The sequence below is a fragment of the Podarcis gaigeae genome (genome assembly GCF_964106915.1).
Source record: "Podarcis gaigeae genome assembly, chromosome: 11".
NCBI classification, from domain to species: domain Eukaryota; kingdom Metazoa; phylum Chordata; class Lepidosauria; order Squamata; family Lacertidae; genus Podarcis; species Podarcis gaigeae.
In genome coordinates, this window is record NC_139687.1 from 34,671,537 (window position 1) to 34,689,288 (window position 17,752).

The following is a 17,752-nucleotide window of genomic DNA, read 5'->3' on the forward strand; positions in this document are numbered from 1 at the left end:
GACAGGTCACATAGGCTCTTACTGATATTCCACAATTATTACATGTATATTGGAAGAGATTATTGTATTGCCAGCTGGCATCTCAATTCCTGTTTTGCTGAAATGCATCATAAGCTCATTGTATTCATTTGATTTTCAGTGGATTCATCTATCGGCTCCCTCTCTTTGATAATGGACAGGAGAGAAAGGCAGGCCTGGGTGGGATGGGGGTGAGCTGACTCTGCAATGGAAGCCACCTGGGGGGCAGGGCAAAAGGCAGAAATGTAGAAGAACAGGAAGCTTGCAAGGCACTAGGAGCTCCTGTTCCCTTGGTCACTCAATAAGGCCATGTGAGGAGTACGGTGGATGTGGTTCTCCAGGACTCTCCTGGGCCATGCCAAGTCCATACTCGTCTCCAGCTCTTCCGCACACCCTCCAGTGGTTTCGCTTGGCTGGAATGTGCCCTTGATCTGCGACATCTCTTGCTTGCCTGGGTTTGTGTGTGTACATGGCTGGCATGTTTCCTACTGCACAAAGATAAGAATTGCATGCCTGTCTCTGCTCACTCTTGCCTCTGGCTTTGATCATCACTGGCACGCAGGATGCCCAAAAGCAATGCGGCTCTGACTGAAAGAGGTTCCCCACCCATGCATGCCAACAGGAGAAATGATTATTTCATACAACTCTAGAGAAGTTGGAAGGGGAAATCTTTCTCTATTAACTTTACTCTCCCTGCTGAAATATGAGAGGCCCCATCAGCATGGGCATTCCATGGGCTCCCTTTCAGCAGGGTTGTTTTACTGTACATTTCAACAATGGCTGTTTATTTTAATGTTCTGAATTGTTTTATGGGTGAGTTTATATGTTTAGGTTGTTTTTTTAAATTTGTAAACTGCTTAGCAGAAGTATAAATAAATAATCTATACCGTTTTTTGACTTGAGTCCAGAATACGCCATTTATTCTCTCCACTACATGAGGAGCAGAGGGTGAAAAGGAAAACTCTGCCAGGCACTTTGCCTCTTTGGCACCCTCCAAGTCAGAAGCAGAAACAAGAAGCTGAAAAGCGAAAAGTTGCCCTTTCTAAGTGTGCACCTCTAGTCTTTTGGAAAGGAGGTTCCTCCTCAAGGTGAAGAAAAATGCCACTGAATGCAATCAGTTCAACAGAAATTTGAGCAACGTAAAACATCAGGGCAAACAGCAGTAGCCACTAGGCTGCTGGTCTCCTTTGAAAACCCATAGGATCTCTTCTCAAAAATGCACAAGGCCCTGCTTTGTAAAACAACAGTTCTCCACTTACAGCTTCCTTGCAGAGCTTTGTATCATCAGGAAGCAACGTCACTTTCTCCATCACTTGCAAGGCTGTGTTCAGGTACCCAGGGGTCCACATGAGCGGCATTTTGTGGTACACAGCTCGTAGCCCCTTGTGCAGCTCCAGTTTTCCTGTTATTATTAAAACAGACACTGTGAGTGTTACTGCATTATTTAAAGTAGAAAGCACCGTTAAAATTGGAAGCAGCTTTCCCGTACTCAAAGTAGACGAGATGCTAAACACATCACTGTGAATCACGTCAGTGTCTTTACTTGGACAGCACATCCAGAGCGCCTTGGTTTTCACTGGGGCTACAGCATGTTGGAAGAGAAGACTTAAATTATTTTCTCCCCTGCTGGGGTCCTGATGAAAATCTCCACTTGTTTGCTATTAACTCTGCACCAAGGGAAGAGTTTTGTCAGGACAATGGTGTGGGAGGAAAGAGTTAAACCTCTGCTTTCATTCCCACCTTAGTTTGGCCTCACATAGTCATTGTTTGTACCTGGAAAATGAGTAGAAGTCAGTCAAAAAAGCAACAATGGGGTCTTCCTGTCTCTTTCTTGCCACATTATCCCCCCCAAAGACACAACAAAACCCCCTCCTGAGGGTCAGGTAGACCTCAAGAACTACCTCACATGGAGGCTTCAGCTAGAGGAGTGGGGATCCTTAGTCTCCTTCTCTGCTTGATCAGATCTGTAAGTTTCCTGAACTTGGAAAGAGCCAAACAATGTTCAAAATATTCACACTAATTGTTTGGTGAGGGGAGTTGGAGAGTAGTGTTAACTTGCACATGACATATTACCTAGAGACAATATTTGGTTTCCTTGATTATTGTATACTCATAGCACCAAGAGACGCAATACATATTACTGTTTTCCCAAGCGCAGGAAGTTACACAGATGTCTTCAGGCAAATACCGTATTTTTCGCTCGATAAAACGCACCTGACCATAACACGCACATAGTTTTTAGAGGAGGAAAACAAGAAAAAAAAATTCTGAATGAAACAGTGGGTGTATCATTTTTGTGCTTCATGCTGTGGCCAGAGACATGTGATATGACGGTGAGTTTGGGGTAGCCCAATGCAAAAATCCTGAGAATCCATGTGGATCTGTGCTTTGTAACCACGTTTTTGCACCATTGCAGCCCCAGGCAACAGTGGGTGCGTGATTTTTTTGGTGCAGGCTGTAGCCATGGACATGCTATGTGATCTGATGGTGAATTTGGGGTGACCCAATGCAAAGACCTGAGGATCCATGTGGATCCATGCTTTGTAACCACGTTTTTGCACCATTGCAGCCCCAGGCAACAGTGGGTGCGTGGTTTTTTTGGTGTAGGCTGTAGCCATGGACATGCTATGTGATCTGATGGTGTTATCTGATGATGTGATCTGATGGTGAATTTGGGGTGACCCAATGCAAAGATCCTGAGGATCCATGTGGATCCATGCTTTGTAACAACGTTTTAAGTGGAGAGAGAAGGAAAAACATAGAAAGGACAAGGAGCACCCAGAGGGGTGTGCAGAGAAGCAGCTGGCTAAGAATGCAGGAGAGGGGTTTTACCAGAGGGAGGAAAGGAAGGCAAAAGTACCTTTTCTGCGTATGAAAATTGTAACACTTCAAGTAATCCTAAACTACGCATGAATTAAAACCTGAGCAATGGCTAACCTAAGATTATTTATTAGCAGGATCCACCCAATGCTGTTGTCTTTCTGGTGAAACCCAATAATTGATGTTAAACATTTCAGATGTGGCCTTGATTCTCTTACTGGAGTTTCTATCACCTTTAACTGTCTACGTTAATCACAAAGGTACATCTAACAATGAAAACCACTGTGACACACCTTCATCTCTCTTCCCCAAACAGGGAAGCCACAGAGAAGCATGGGAACGTGTGCGCAAACAAACGCTCATTGGGCGATGGCTAAATATAAACTGCTAAGGTGCTCCAGGCCAGTCTATGCCCACAGACATCTTTCACTCTTTGCAGAGGTCTAGTCCATTAGAACTGGCAAGACTGCAGAATATGTGACATAGCAGAAAATAGCTTTTGATCTTCTGAATCTCAATGTCAGCGGAGTCACTAGCACACAACAGTAAAATGATTTGCTAAGTGCAATGCCTTCCCATATTATTTGGGCTATATTTAAATATACATACATACATACATACATACATACATACATACATACATACATACGTCTACAGTAACCAAAGAGGGGAGGAATGCATTTATGTGTCAATAGCTCAAGCGAAAAGCAAACCAATTTGCCAATTTGTTCTGCCAATTTGCAGCAGTTTTCATCTTGGTTCCTACTGCAGATTCAGTTTTGTCTTAAAGTCAGGTAAAATCAGAATCAGCGCCCTCCTCCTGACCTGCCACGGGCATTATTATCATTGTTAACAAGCTGTGAAACTTAGAGAGAGAGCAACTATCCAACTTTTTTTTTTGACTAAAACTGTATTGCACCTAAGGGTAAACATGCCATTAACAGCTAGGAATGGAGAAGAGCAAAACTTTCATGGACTTTTAACCTTGTATGAAATAAAATCATAATACAACCTAAGAAGGGTGTTGAAAAAGGGGACTTCAGACACTGTAGCCTCAGAATTAACCCCCCCCCAAAGGTGTGGAATCTCAGTGGGTTTACGGAATCATGTGGAGAGACAGGATGAAGAGTTGCTCTTGAGTTGACACCCTTCCCTTCCCTTCCAGGACAATATATATAGCTTCTTATATCTGCTATTGGTATTCTGGTGATTAGGAAACTTTGGAAAAGCATTCTTTATTTTAGGGATAGAAAAAGTTTTTAAAGGTGTGAATTCAAAATGCACCACAACCTGAAAAATCTGGTCCCATTCTGAGCTGGGTCCTGCCTCCTTCAAGCTTGGCCCAACTCAAAATGAACGCCACACCAAACCTCTGCTGGTGCTCTGCTCTCCCACCCTTCTTGAGGAAGAAAGAGTCTTAGTCTGATACAGAAGAAACCTCACAAGGACTCATCTTAGATGCAAATGATGCCTAGAGCTTCATCTACTGCCAGGGATCTCATGGTGCTTGTAGTTTGAAAACTGCAAAAGAAAGGACTTCTTCACAGCACAACTGGGAGTCACAATATGTAGCAATGGCCACCAACTTGGAGGTCTTTAAAAGGGATTAGACAAATTAATAGAGGATACAGCTATCAAGGACTACTATTTTTTATTGGTGTTGTATATCGTCCCACACCCGTAGATCTCAGGGCAGTTCACAGCATAAAATCACAATACCGTGGTACCTCAGGTTACATATGCTTCAGGTTACATACGCTTCAGGTTACAGACTCCGCTAACCCAGAAATAGTACCTCGGGTTAAGAACTTTGCTTCAGGATGAGAACAGATATTGTGCTCCGGCAGCACGGCGCGGAAGCAGCGGGAGGCCCCATTAGCTAAAGCAGTGCTTCAGGTTAAGAACAGTTTCAGGTTAAGAACAGACCTCTAGAACGAATTAAGTACTTAACCCGAGGTACCGCTGAATAAAAAACAAAAAATACATAATAGAAACAAAAACAGACAACCCAACTAGTCCTAGTTAAGGACTCAAGTACTTCAACTTTGCAGGGGTCAGCCAACTTTTTCAGCAGGGGGCCGGTTCACTGTCCCTCAGACCTTGTGAGGGGGCTGGACTATATTTTGAAAAAAAATAATGAACAAATTCCTATGCCCCACAAATAACCCAGAGATGCCTTTTAAATAAAAGGACACATTCTACTCATGTAAAAACAAACTGATTCCTGGACCGTCCATGGGCCGGATTTAGAAGGTGATTGGGTCGGATCTGGCCCCCGGGCCTTAGTTTGACTACCCATGACTTAAAGAATAATTGCACAAACACCCACCCACCCACACTCCGTGCCAGGTGGCCTTGCTCATGGTTCCCTCAACGGACATGGTCTATGGGGCTGCTACACATGGCAGGGCCTTCTCAGCAGTGGCGCCCGCCCTGTGGAATGCCCTCCCATCAGATGTCAAGGAAATAAGCAGCTATCCTATTTTTAAAAGACATCTGAAGGCAGCCCTGTTCAGGGAAGTTTTTAATATTTACTGCTGTACTGTTTTTAACACTCGATTGGGAGCCGCCCAGAGTGGCTGGGGAAACTCAGCCAGATGGGTGAGGTATAAATAATAAATTGTTGTTGTTCAAGTAACAACTTAAAACACATTTATTTCATCGGGCCTCTGGACAAAATCAGAATTACACTGCCATATCACTGTCTGTTAATACTATATCTGATGTTTTATTTTACTGTTATGTTTAACTGTGCATTTTTATGATGACTGTTTTTAGCAACCTCTGAGCTGAGCATGAGGAATAAATAAGCAACCTTTGGTATCAGAGGCATCAGTGTATCTATGAATATCAGTTTATAGGGAGCACCAAAAAGGGGAGTGATGCTCAGGTCCTGCTTGTGGGCTTTCCATAGGCATCTTTTTGGCTACTGTGGGAGGCAAGATGCTGGACTAGACTTTCCTTATGTTCTTACTAGCTGCGTACCCAGTAGAAAATGACACCCTGAACATCACTTGCAGTAGCCTTTTAGGCCCTGTTCTGTGTCGAAGTGAGCCATCCATCACTTATAACCCTTTACTCTTTTTCCAAGGTAGGTATTCCCGCTCGCCCCCCAGCTTGGGGATAATGGGTGGGAGTAGAGAGAGAGAGAACTTGGCAGGAAGCAGGGTTCATACATGCAAAGCTCAGTTGGCAGAGCATAAGACCCTTAATCTCAGTGCCGTGAGTTCAAACACCACGCTGAGCAGAAGATTCCCACATTCCAGGGGGTTGGACTAGACGGTCCCCATCGTGGTCCCTTCCAACTCTACAATTTTATGATTCAACCAACTGGGATTTTCATGCATTCAGCAGGAATTTAAAGCAGCAGCAACAACATCCAGTTGATTTTTGAACCTCACACATCTATGATTTATTTGGACTGCATGCCAAAACACAAAACTTGATTTAGTTCTAATTCTGCAACCCGTCAAAAGGCTAGACAGTGGTACCTCGGGTTACATATGCTTCAGGTTACATATGCTTCAGGTTACAGACTCCGCTAACCCAGAAATAGTACCTTGGGTTAAGAACTTTGCTTCAGGATGAGAACAGAAATCGCGCAGTGGCAGTGGGAGGCCCCATTAGCTAAAGTGGTGCTTCAGGTTAAGAACAGTTTCAGGTTAAGTACGGACCTCCAGAACGAATTAAGTTCTTAGCCTGAGGTACCACTGTATTAGAATTTAAATCAAAGAATCTCACTAATCCAGCTACTTCTAATCAACCAATAAAGCGGCATGGTAAAGTGCTTGTAATGAAACACTATATAACTTACCGAGAAGTGCTAAGCCATACAGCTGGGAACTGAATCCCACCGTGTTGGTCTGCTTCAGGCCTGCCAAGAAGAGGGACGCTCCGAGATTCCTCTCTTCCTCCCACTGAAAATAGCAAACATTGCTGTTACATTCACTGTCACATTTGGTGCTTAGTTTTCACCACCATGCAAAATATATTCTCTGATACAAGCTGGCCCACGTTGACTCTTCTGTAATGGAAGCTGCTAGTCAGATGAATGGAGCATGTACCTCTTCATGTATCTTACCATCTGAGCCACAGCTTACCATAAGTTCTGATTTGGTTGTCAAATACTTGTACATCACGTAGAGTGAGAGAAGTTGTGTAGAAACTTCGTCAAAACTTTCCTGTATCATTATCTCAGTGACCACAGCCATCGCATCTAACAATAAACAAAACATTTAAAAATTAAAGGAGTGGTTTGCCAAGACTCTTCTTCCCACAGTAGTTTCCAAAGACATGAGTGTGCTTTCCTCTTTTACACCGGAATCTTGATGTGCAAAAATATGCAGCACCATTTGCCTTTTGCAGAACCAGGAGGCACATAAGGAAAACATCTGGAAGCAGTCACAAAGCTGGTGTATCTTATCTATGCAACTGTTCCACTCTGTGCCAGGAGACCTTCCTCAAAATTAAAATGGGAGTGAGAGAGGATAAGAGTCATGGTACGCAAGTGGGAGGCAAGACCATAGTACTTTACACATAATGACTTTAAACTCACAAACACCCTAATCAAAGAATACTTCATGGACTGTGTCAACAAAGCTAACTCCAAAATGAATTCAGGGGCTATCAGCTTAAGGCAAGGTCTCTTGACAACAAGCCCTAAGTTTGCTGGAGGGCACAGCATCTCGATACGAAGAACAATGCACAAATTCTTGGAATTATTTCCTGAGTGGTTTTAGAAGTGCATAAGGAAAGGATGGCACTTTCCACTAAAAAACTTTGGAAAATAATGTTGATACAAAGGAACTCTCGGTCAACCCTCGTTGAATTGCACTGGGTGATTTGATTACATTAATAACACACCCACCCCAACCTGCTCAATTTTTACCTCCTCGCTTGCAGAAGGGCTACAGAGGCTTAGTAGTAGAAGATGCATTAGGCATACAAAAGATCTCTGGCTCATGATTGGCACTGGGGTTGAGAAAAGAATTTTGCTGGAAACTCTGAACTGCTGGTGCCGGTTAATGTCAAAAATACTGAGCTGGAAGGATCAATGTCCTGACTCAGTAGGGTGGATTTCAGTGTTCTTTACCTTTTTTTTGGCTCCTCCCATTAAAACAACAGCAAATCAGATAAACAGAAAGAGGTCCAAAGGGGGCCATATATAAATATGAAGAAACAGGGAAGAGCATGATGACCAGCAGCTGACATATGCTTACTTACCTTCATAATTCTCATCCTTTATAAAAGAATCCAACAATATATTGAAGGTAAAATAATCTGGGATAATTCCATACTGAACCTGCAAAAAACAAGTGGAAAGCACAACAGTCATACTTCTAGCATCTCATCTCATTTCATTTTGGACTATGATACAACTGTGTAACACAGTACAGCAAGGTCAAGGGGATGCCTGGACCAGTAAATCTCCCACTTTTACTTGTTTCTTTCACTGCTTGAAATGGGAGCAGGATGAAGGATGTCCTTTGGAACATACCACTGCCCCGTACTGACCAGGCAAGTAGAAAACTGCAACTGCATATAGCTGGCCATTCATCCCTTACTGCCTATCCACTTGGGCCACCAGAGCTCTCATAGGCTTCAGATGTTCAAAACTGGTAGCATGGATTGTTCTGAGCTGTGTTCTTTGGGGGGGGGGGCTAGTAAAGCTACGTTTGCCAACTTACAGCAATGTCTCTGCTCTTAAGGTAGTCCTTCAACAAGAAGGAAAACAGAGCTCTACATGCAGCAATGATACTGCTGCTACAGCTTTTCTTCACCATCACGAAGTCTTTGTCTTGGTTTTCATCGATCTGGAAGGTGCTCTGGGAGCCTTTAAAGCTGAAGAGCAGGGTTTTAAAAATGCTTCACAGAAACAGCAGTCAGAAACTTGTGCATTCATGCAACCAGCCACCTGTATGCATGCATTCTTCCAATGTTCCCTATAGCTAAAAAATGGCAGTAAGATTGCACAGGGATACATTTAGTAATGTGCAGTGTGGAAGAGCCCTTTATATTCTATGCCAGAGGCAAAGATTGTTCAGGGATGACTGTCACTTCACTGTGTTTCTTGCCAAGCGGTAGATTTTAAGGGGATGGTTCCTGCAGAATTTTCCCCACAAGCCTTTTGGTCCTCTTAGGAACAAGACCGAATTCCTTTGTGTGCAGACGTAAGAATGTCTCTGCATCACTAAAGCAGGAGACATCATCCGCTGCCAACTTAAAATTTAAGCTAAAAGGAAAAGCCAAAAAGCAAAACAATAAATGCTGCAAGGATCATGTGCCTCTGGGAATGCAAAGATGGTTATCTACAGGCAATTATTGCCCACTCCTGTTCAAAGCATTTCTGAGTCGGGTAGAAAACATCTTGCTGATGCTGCCTATAAGGCTCACAACAGGTTCCACAATACCATACTTCGAATAAATTAAACAATTCATTCAACACAGAACTTTAAAATAAGCGGTGGGCGCAATCCAGACAATAAAGAACATATTCAGGTCTGACTGATTCCAGGAGAGAGATATATATATAAGTATGGGTTTAACTCCCCACCCGCACCCTGGAAATAGCTGGGACTTCTTTAAATTTGGCTGATCAGCTCCACTGCGAAAAGGAAACAGCAGAGATTGCATGAAGTTTATCTAAAATTCCACACTTTCATTGTAAACAAAGAATGCAGTCTTCTGAATGGGAGACACGTTCACAGAAAGGTTTCAGATGCAGCTAACTATGCACGTTTAACAACATTTGAAAAAATCTTGTTAAAACATCACCTTATTTTGCAAAGTGTACAAAGCTTTATCCTGTGCCCCAAACTTCAGGCATTGCCTGATCCAGCTGTGGATGATCCAGTCTCTCAAGTAAAAGCAATTTGGGCTGTGACGAAACCTAAGGGATGAGACAAAACATAAGGAATTAAAAGAGACCCAGACACATGCTGGCCTACAAAGGTATGTGAATTAATTAAACATAAGCGGTATAAAACACAGATTTTCTTTGTAGTTTCAGGGGGTAGATCTATAAAGAGAGCTGGATCCAGACTTAGCCATGTTTAGTACAGAGCTACTGAACAGGACCTATGCATATCCTTGTTTGTTTAAAAGTAAGGGAGAAACATGAGAAAATCCTCTTCCACTCAGTATTATATAGAAAAACACCACCACCCCTGCCTTCAAAATGCCTTTTCATCTCTACCCTTGTGGTAGTGACAGAACCACCTTTCCACGTGACAGAAACAGTTCTGTTAAGGGGTGCATGCGTGAGCTTTTTGGCCGAGTGCCAGATACCTCCATCTTGTTTTTAAACGGCTACAGAAGGACCTAGTGCGGAATTCAACCAAGTTGTGTGCATGGAAGAAGGTCCACTCACATAATTGGCTTTCTCCCTCCTCTCTCTTGCTGCAAGCCACCCACTCCCTAAATATGCTCTGGAGGGAGATGGAACCCATAACAAGTTGAGGGGGCACATGAGGTGGAGGAGAGGAGGAGTCCTGTTGATTTTATTCTGTGTACACACACACTAGTGTTACGTTGAATTCTACCTTCATGTTCTATGAATGAGTTAGTATGTAGGATACATCAAAATGGAGTTATGCAGGAGATGTACAAAAAACCGCCTCTCGCATGTTACTCAGTCGTGAAATGGAAGTGCTTTGCAAGTAGGAAGTTTTGGAAACTTGTATGTAGGTAGTCGAATATTGCTGACGGCAGCATAATATGAAAGTTCTTATCTGAAGCGCTTTCTTAAACAGAGGTAGCTATTTAGAAATCAGGATAACAAAAGAAACAAACCTATTTCAGAAAGGGAATACTAATATCAGACTAAACAGCCCCTCACATTGTCAGCTCATGGATTTCAGTATTCAGAACAAGCTGCAGCAGATCAGCTTCTGCCATTGTGATCTATTATTATCATGGTGGCTGGGGTCAGGGGTTTGGCATTGTTGGGCACTTGCCAAGGCTCGCTGCCCAGCAGGGGCCCACTGCCAATCCCGTCAGCCTTCTTGCCCTGCTGTCGCCGCCTATTTCCTTGCCCTCTCTATCCCTCTCTCAAAGAGCAAGCAGTGAGATGAGCAAGGAGAGGCACCGCGTGTCGTGTCCTCTCCCTCTAGGAGCAAGTGCAGGCTGGGCCCAGAGGGAGAAGCAAACAAAGGAGCAGATCAAGGTGGGTGAACTGTGCACATTCAGGGAAGGAGGCCTTGTGGGAATGCATTTCCCAAAGCAACCCTTCTCCCATTCCCTCCCACCTCAAAAAGCAACAACACCCTGCACTGATTGTTGTATTATGTACTGTCTTCTTATTTATTGTTGGCTATAGTTTCAAAATAAAAGAGAAGTTACTTCCAGGTAGGGATAGTATTAACCATGAGACGCAGCCCTGTTAGGCTGAAAGGGTGCTGTGGTAGGATTTATACATTGCATGCTCTGGCATGCGTACCACCAAAAAGCTTTTCCCCAATGGGAGAGCACGGCCTGTGCTGGAGCAGCATGCATTTGTGTTTTGAGATGTCTCTGTGCGGTTTACACCTCAACAAAAATAAATGTGCATTATATATAAATACAAATTTCACCTTCAACTCAACTTGATTGCATATGCTACTATTATAGTGTGTGAGAAGCCTTTTGGCAACAAGATGCAAAGCCTGAATTGGGTCCCAGAGCCTAGAATCAGGCTCTTTGCGCAAGACAATCTACAGAAGGTCAAGGCATAAAATCTGGTAAACCAAAGTAATTGCCCAGAGGAAGTCATCCTTCATGGACAAAAGAGGTCCAAAAATAAAAACACCACCAACAGTAGTGTTGAAATGCCACAAGGTTTTAGGGCTAGATAACTACTTTACAGTGGACGCTAGTGGTTTCCAGACTAGGATTTAGAAATGGAAATGTTGGTTTAGGTTGTAGAAAAACATATAATTATCTTCAGTGTTCCAACAATTTTCTCATAAACTCTCATGCCCTTAAAGTATTCCTAAAGGACAGAGTTTTACAATCGACAGTTAAATCCGGGACTAGAAAATGCTAGAGGGGCCTTATCTGTATAAAGAAACACCACAACATTTTATGGGGGAAATTAATGGTATAAAAGAATTCAATTGTGTTTAATAGTAGGAAGGAACTGGGAGGCGGGTGGGTAGGGCTGAAGGGGAGAAGGAACTCCCTCAACATTTGTCCCGATCGTTGTCTGAGCCTCAGACAGAAGAACCTAAAATCTATGTAACCGTGAGCAACAAGGGCTAGCAAGCATTAGATCAAACCCCCAGTGAGCTCTAGCCCAGACCTCTTTTTGAAGAACATCAGGATGAATGAACAGCACTAATACGCAGATGCTAGCAGCCTGGAGCCAAACTGCAGCACCATTTAGTGGTAGGATTGGTTCTTCCATCTGAATGAGCATGCTTTCCAGAACATTTATCAGACTATTATAGCCACCAACCCTTTTCACTTCCCTCTAGTGAGTTTCAGAGAATTGTCCCTTATGGCTACCGGTTATACAGATTACCAAGGGGAGGAGGGAGGTTGCAGCAGTCGGCTGTGTTAGTAGAGACCCAGCTGCTAGCTAAAGGATGTATATATGCTATGTTGTAAGTGACAGATTATCTCCCTTCATATTAATGCTAGACTTATGTGTTGTTTTTCAAAGGCACATTTAAAATATCAAGCCATGAATGTCCATTTGGTTGATCTAATTGGTTCCTACATTTCTCGCTTGAACTCTGATATTAAGAACAGGAAGATCCTATATTTGCTTTCATTAGGGGCCTGGCTCAAAAATGCTTGCAGGAAGCATCAATTACAGGCAATAAGGCTGAATCATATTATGATGGATCAATTACCTAATTGGTACTGACGGGCTCACTAGACAGCGAGAGAGAGAAGAGGTCAGACAGCAAGATCTGCATCCAGTCACAAAGAACGGAAAATCCTGTATGGGGCCCCAATTATCTCCTAAGTTTCCTGTTCCAAACTGGCAAGTGTATGGGTGAGATAGCGAGTGGTCAGAATCGTGGAAAGCAGGGCTGCAAGGCTGGATGCAAAAACAGGATGGGCCACAAGGTTCACTGTTAAGGAGCGAGTGTTGCTCCAACACTGGCCTGGAGCAAACAGAAAGGTCCTTCAGGGCGAGGTGCGCGTGAAGCCAAGAAGCCTAACTGAGAGATGAAAGGACCACACACGGGCCAGAGCTGGAATGCTTCCTGCAGCCTTGGCTGGAAGGTGAGATGCAGGTGGTGAGCCCTTTTCCTTCCATGTGACTATCTAGCAGCCACACTTGACAGCCAGCCACCTGTGGTAGTTCGTGAATCCCGTAATCTTTGTCACGACATATGCTGCCTTCAGTTTCTTGAAGGAAGGTGGAGCATAAGTGCAAAAAACCCCAACCACAATAGCTAAATAATCTATGCACATACAACTGCCTGCGCAAAGGGTCTGGTACATGCAATTTGGAACTCAAGATATTTAAACATTGCTGCATGCTAGCAAACTGTAATGTCTTGAAATATTTACTTGTATTCCTTTTTTTTTTTTGCAATAATGCTTATAAAGTTTCTTATAAATGTAACACATATTGTAAAAACAAATACAACAGAGAAGAAAAAAGAAAAACAACATAAAACAAGTACAGCAAATAACAACAAATAAAAAATATAACAACTAACACATAAGCAATACAAATTGATTATTTATTTAAACATCCAACGTCATAAACATGTTGCTTGACTTCCTCTGGTCCCTTCCATCTGAATTTTCCTTGTAACTAAATGTAGCAGTTTTCCAATATCATTATTCCAAAACCATATTCTAATTATAGTCTAATTTATTAATATTCTAAATCTCATTTATTTAATTAAATACTAATTTAATCCTAGGCCTGATTAGTACTTTCAAGTATCTTCTAATTTTTAATATTACAATATTTATTCAGATAGTCTTTAAATTTCTTCCAATCTTCTTGATGTTCCTCTTCTTTCTGGTCGCAGATTCTTCCAGTGAGGTCAGCTAGCTCCATAAATTCCATCATCTTCATCTGCCATTCTTCCACCGTTGGTAATTCCTGTGTTTTCCATTTCTTGGCTATTAAAATTCGAGCAGCAGTTGTGGCATACAAAAATAACTTTACATCTTTCTTGGAAATATTTACTTGTATTCTTAAAAAAATTCTAACAGAAACAAATTTAAAGCTTTGAATTCATTTAAATACAACATTTAAACAACACTAAGCAGAGTTCTCCATTGATTTCCCTCTCTACTCCATTACTTAAATGCTCTTTGCCATTAGAAAACTCTTGAGATATTTATACAGCATGTAAAATTAACGTTCTGTACTCGATGAAGTTTGTTGGCTGAATATATAATGTTGTTAAATTTGATTTCTAGAGATTTAGGACATTTTGAAGGGGGGGATGAGTTGAGGAAACCTACAAGTTTCCAGTCAGTGGAGATGCTACACATTTGTCTTTAAAAAAAGGGGGGAAAAAGAAAAAGAAGTATTTAGAGTATCTGTTTACCAGCAGCTTAAAGCACAGATCTGATAACAGGGATATGCTTTAGACAGCATTGCATAGTATTGCAATTAAAACAGAAGAATATATTTACTGCTAAGAAAACCAGAGTTCAGATGGATGTTCCAACTGTGACAGGAACTGGAAATCTGCTTCTTCAGAATTTCCAAACGCTGCATTTTAATGCAAAACACACACCAAACACTATTTGCAAAGGGTACCAGCTCCCCTTGGGAATGGAACAAGTCACAGCCCTGGATGGCCACAAGAGGAATGGCTTGGGAAGACATGAATGATGTCATGTCTAGTATAACTTCTCCCTAGCAACAGGATTAACATTTGAAAAGGGGAGGAGGGTTTCAAAGAAAGGAAAACAGAACCCACAACATATTTCCTAACTGGCCTGGGGGGGGGGGGGAGTGTGACAAGTCTCTTGCTAGTTGTGACAGACAGGAGCACACAAAGAAAGTAAATGCAAACATACACACACCAGCTGACAAGAGGCTTACAATAGTTGGGGGTGGGGAGCATTGGGGGCCTTACTAAAAATATGAGCTAGACAGCTTTGATTAATCAAACAGCAATACCAGAGCACTGTGGGTTATGTTCATGACACCACCTCCAGTTTCATATGCCTCCCAGGTATCACTTTGAGGCACAGTAAAGGTAAAGGTAAAGGGACGCCTGACCATTAGGTCCAGTCATGGCCGACTGTGGGGTTGCGGAGCTCATCTCGCTTTCTGGGCCGAGGGAGCCGGCGTACAGCTTCCGGGTCATGTAGCCAGCATGACTAAGCCGCTTCTGGCGAACCAGAGCAGCGCACAGAAACGCCGTTTACCTTCCCGCCGGAGCAGTACCTATTTATCTACTTGCACTTTGATGTGCTTTCGAACTGCTAGATTGGCAGGAGCTGGGACCGAGCAACGGGAGCTCACCCCGTCACGGGGATTTGAACCACTGACCTTCTGATCAGCAAGTCCTAGGCTCTGTGGTTTAACCCACAGCGCCACCCTGTGGTTTAACCCACAGCGTCCCTTGAGGCACAGTAGGGCAGGAATAGAACAGATACAGAAAGAAAGAATTGCCCCTACTAAGAAGATGTGGAGTTTTCAGGTCCATGCCTTTTCCAACAGGAGCCCTTAAATCTTACCATTAACAACTGTATCAGCCCAAGATACCAGTCCATAGTGAGCAACAATTCCTACTGAGTATGTCAGTTTCTAGACCCAACAAGTAGCTTTCACTCATATTCCCCTGTCACAACGTAGATAGCCAAGGAGCAACTGGTGAGATTTGTAGCTTCAAAAGTTATACAAACATAAAATCATGGTTCATTTGAATCATGAATGGCTGCTGTAGAATCATAAATGTAGGACATATTGCCAAATTTCTAGACAACTCTATAGCCATTTTGAATGTTCCCCATCCTGCCCTCACTGTGGGTGTGGAAACATGTGAATTCTGAAACATGGTAGGAAAACCTTCAAGAAAAAATATTCTTCAGTACTGTATCATAAACTTCCTACAAAATTCATTTGTTCCCTTACTAAGGTTATATTGCAGAAAGATTGGCTGACAACTGCTTTGTCCTTATCTACAAAGACAAAATTTTGGGGACTCATTTTGTTCCTCATATTCTTAAGCCTGGGGATTCTTTCTGATTTAGGATTCAAGCTGAAATGGAAGATTTCAGGGCATTTTAAAGAGATGTTTCTACAGTTGCTTGCTCTCTCTTTTTGTTCCTTCCCCCCTTTCTCTTTATGTTGCCTGCAGACAGAGTTCATCTGGTTTTGTCTTTCTATGGCACCATTTTAGATGCTGGACAGATAAATATTATTTTTCTTTAAGCAGAGAGAACAGTTTTGTTTGCCAATAACTTAGCATGAAATTAAACCAGTCTTGTTACTCTGGTACATTATAATAATTGGCTTCAGATAACCAGTCACAGCCATTGCCAAGGTAATGGAAACCAGAAAAACAGTCTTCGTCCTGTGATAAATAAAGGCTGAACAGCCATCCCTCTCTCTCCCTCCTGTTTAGCCTGGGCTAGGGAAGAGATACTGGATTATTCTGTAAAGGAAGGATAATGGATGTTAGAAGCAGCAGGATCTGGCCTGGGTGGGGCAAATGCCACTGGCAAATAGTGGGCAGCAATGGTCCCTTCCAACTCTGCAGTTGTCGAGGTGATTAACTGCCTAGAAATTCACTCCGGGATGATTATGCCTGTTGATTATTTGAGAAGAGTGGCCTGAAAGGCAAACTGTCACTCCCAATATCAAAGCACCAAAATGTGTTTTTAAACAACAACTTCAGGTGGATTCAGACAAACAACTGAGGTAATGAGATGGTGACTAGCCACCAAAGGCATGGATCACTCATGTGAATATGTGACTCATCACTGTCAAATAGCTATGGTATAGAATTCAAAGAACTCTAGGTAACCTCACTTTTTGGTTGCTGCGGCAGACGCCCCTTTGTGACTTTCTGAATCAATCGTCAATTGGTTTCATTTGGGCTGTTTCCAGCACAAATGCCTGAAGGATCGGGATGATCACTTCTCTTGTTGAGTAGCTCCATCAATAGTAATAAACACCAGCATAAGTAGAGAGATTGAGCTGTACTCACGGCAGAGCCAAGTTTGGGTACTGTAGGTTACCGTGCTCAGATGACTGTTGGTAGCAGTGTGTGCACGACCGTGTGTAAGGCTCCCTAAGGACCCAACACTCCATTCAAGAAGGGTCTGGTTCCTTTTTGTCCATTTTAGTTCCCTATGACCTGGATGAAAACTCAAAAAATGGCATAGTAGATGCTTTTAAAAATATTATTATTATTATTATTATTATTATTATTATTATCATCATCATCATCATTCAACTGAAGGAATTGTTAGTATATCTCTGCTCATAAATCTCAATAACAGGATATAACTAGGCTGTGCAATATGTACAAGGACCCGAGGAAGACTGGGGGTGGGGGTGGAATGTGTAATCTATTTATCACAGTTCCTGCGCAAACCTTTCTGAAAGGAAAGAGAGCTGTGAAGCAGTGCTTGGTGCATTGCATCTTAAGACTACAGGAAGCCAGCTATGATAATCGAAAGAATACCCAAAGGGGACCCAAATGAATACCCAAATGAAGAGGGGACCCTCTGGCACTTCTTGTGTACTGAATGGAAAGACCACGAGGTTTCCCTGTGGCTTTCTGCTATCTTTATTCCTCCACGTTCCTTATCACCTATTCTTTCAAAAGGAAAGATCCCTAAAGAGCCCCGCTGTAACTCTGGCCTTCTGTTCTTTAATATTTATGCAAAGAAATCAATCCGACAGATCCTCAGAGCCACTGAACTGGAAGGCATTTCCAAACTCTCCCTCTCAAGCAGCGGAGGATGACTAAATCATACTCACCCCAGGATTACG

At 42.6% G+C, this 17,752-nt stretch overlaps 1 protein-coding gene across 1 annotated transcript in view; it reads right to left on the reverse strand.

Annotated features, from left to right (window-relative positions):
• The window catches only part of MRPS27 (mitochondrial ribosomal protein S27), a 53,394-nt gene that overhangs the window by 8,876 nt on the left and 26,766 nt on the right, over positions 1 to 17,752 (reverse strand). Inside the window, exons 5-9 of the mRNA XM_083703298.1 lie at positions 9,613 to 9,727; positions 8,062 to 8,140; positions 6,939 to 7,054; positions 6,653 to 6,755; positions 1,278 to 1,420 (exon numbers count right to left, since the gene is read on the reverse strand). Coding sequence (XP_083559424.1) covers positions 1,278 to 1,420; positions 6,653 to 6,755; positions 6,939 to 7,054; positions 8,062 to 8,140; positions 9,613 to 9,727 — 556 coding nt within the window. The remainder of the gene's footprint in view (positions 1 to 1,277; positions 1,421 to 6,652; positions 6,756 to 6,938; positions 7,055 to 8,061; positions 8,141 to 9,612; positions 9,728 to 17,752) is intronic.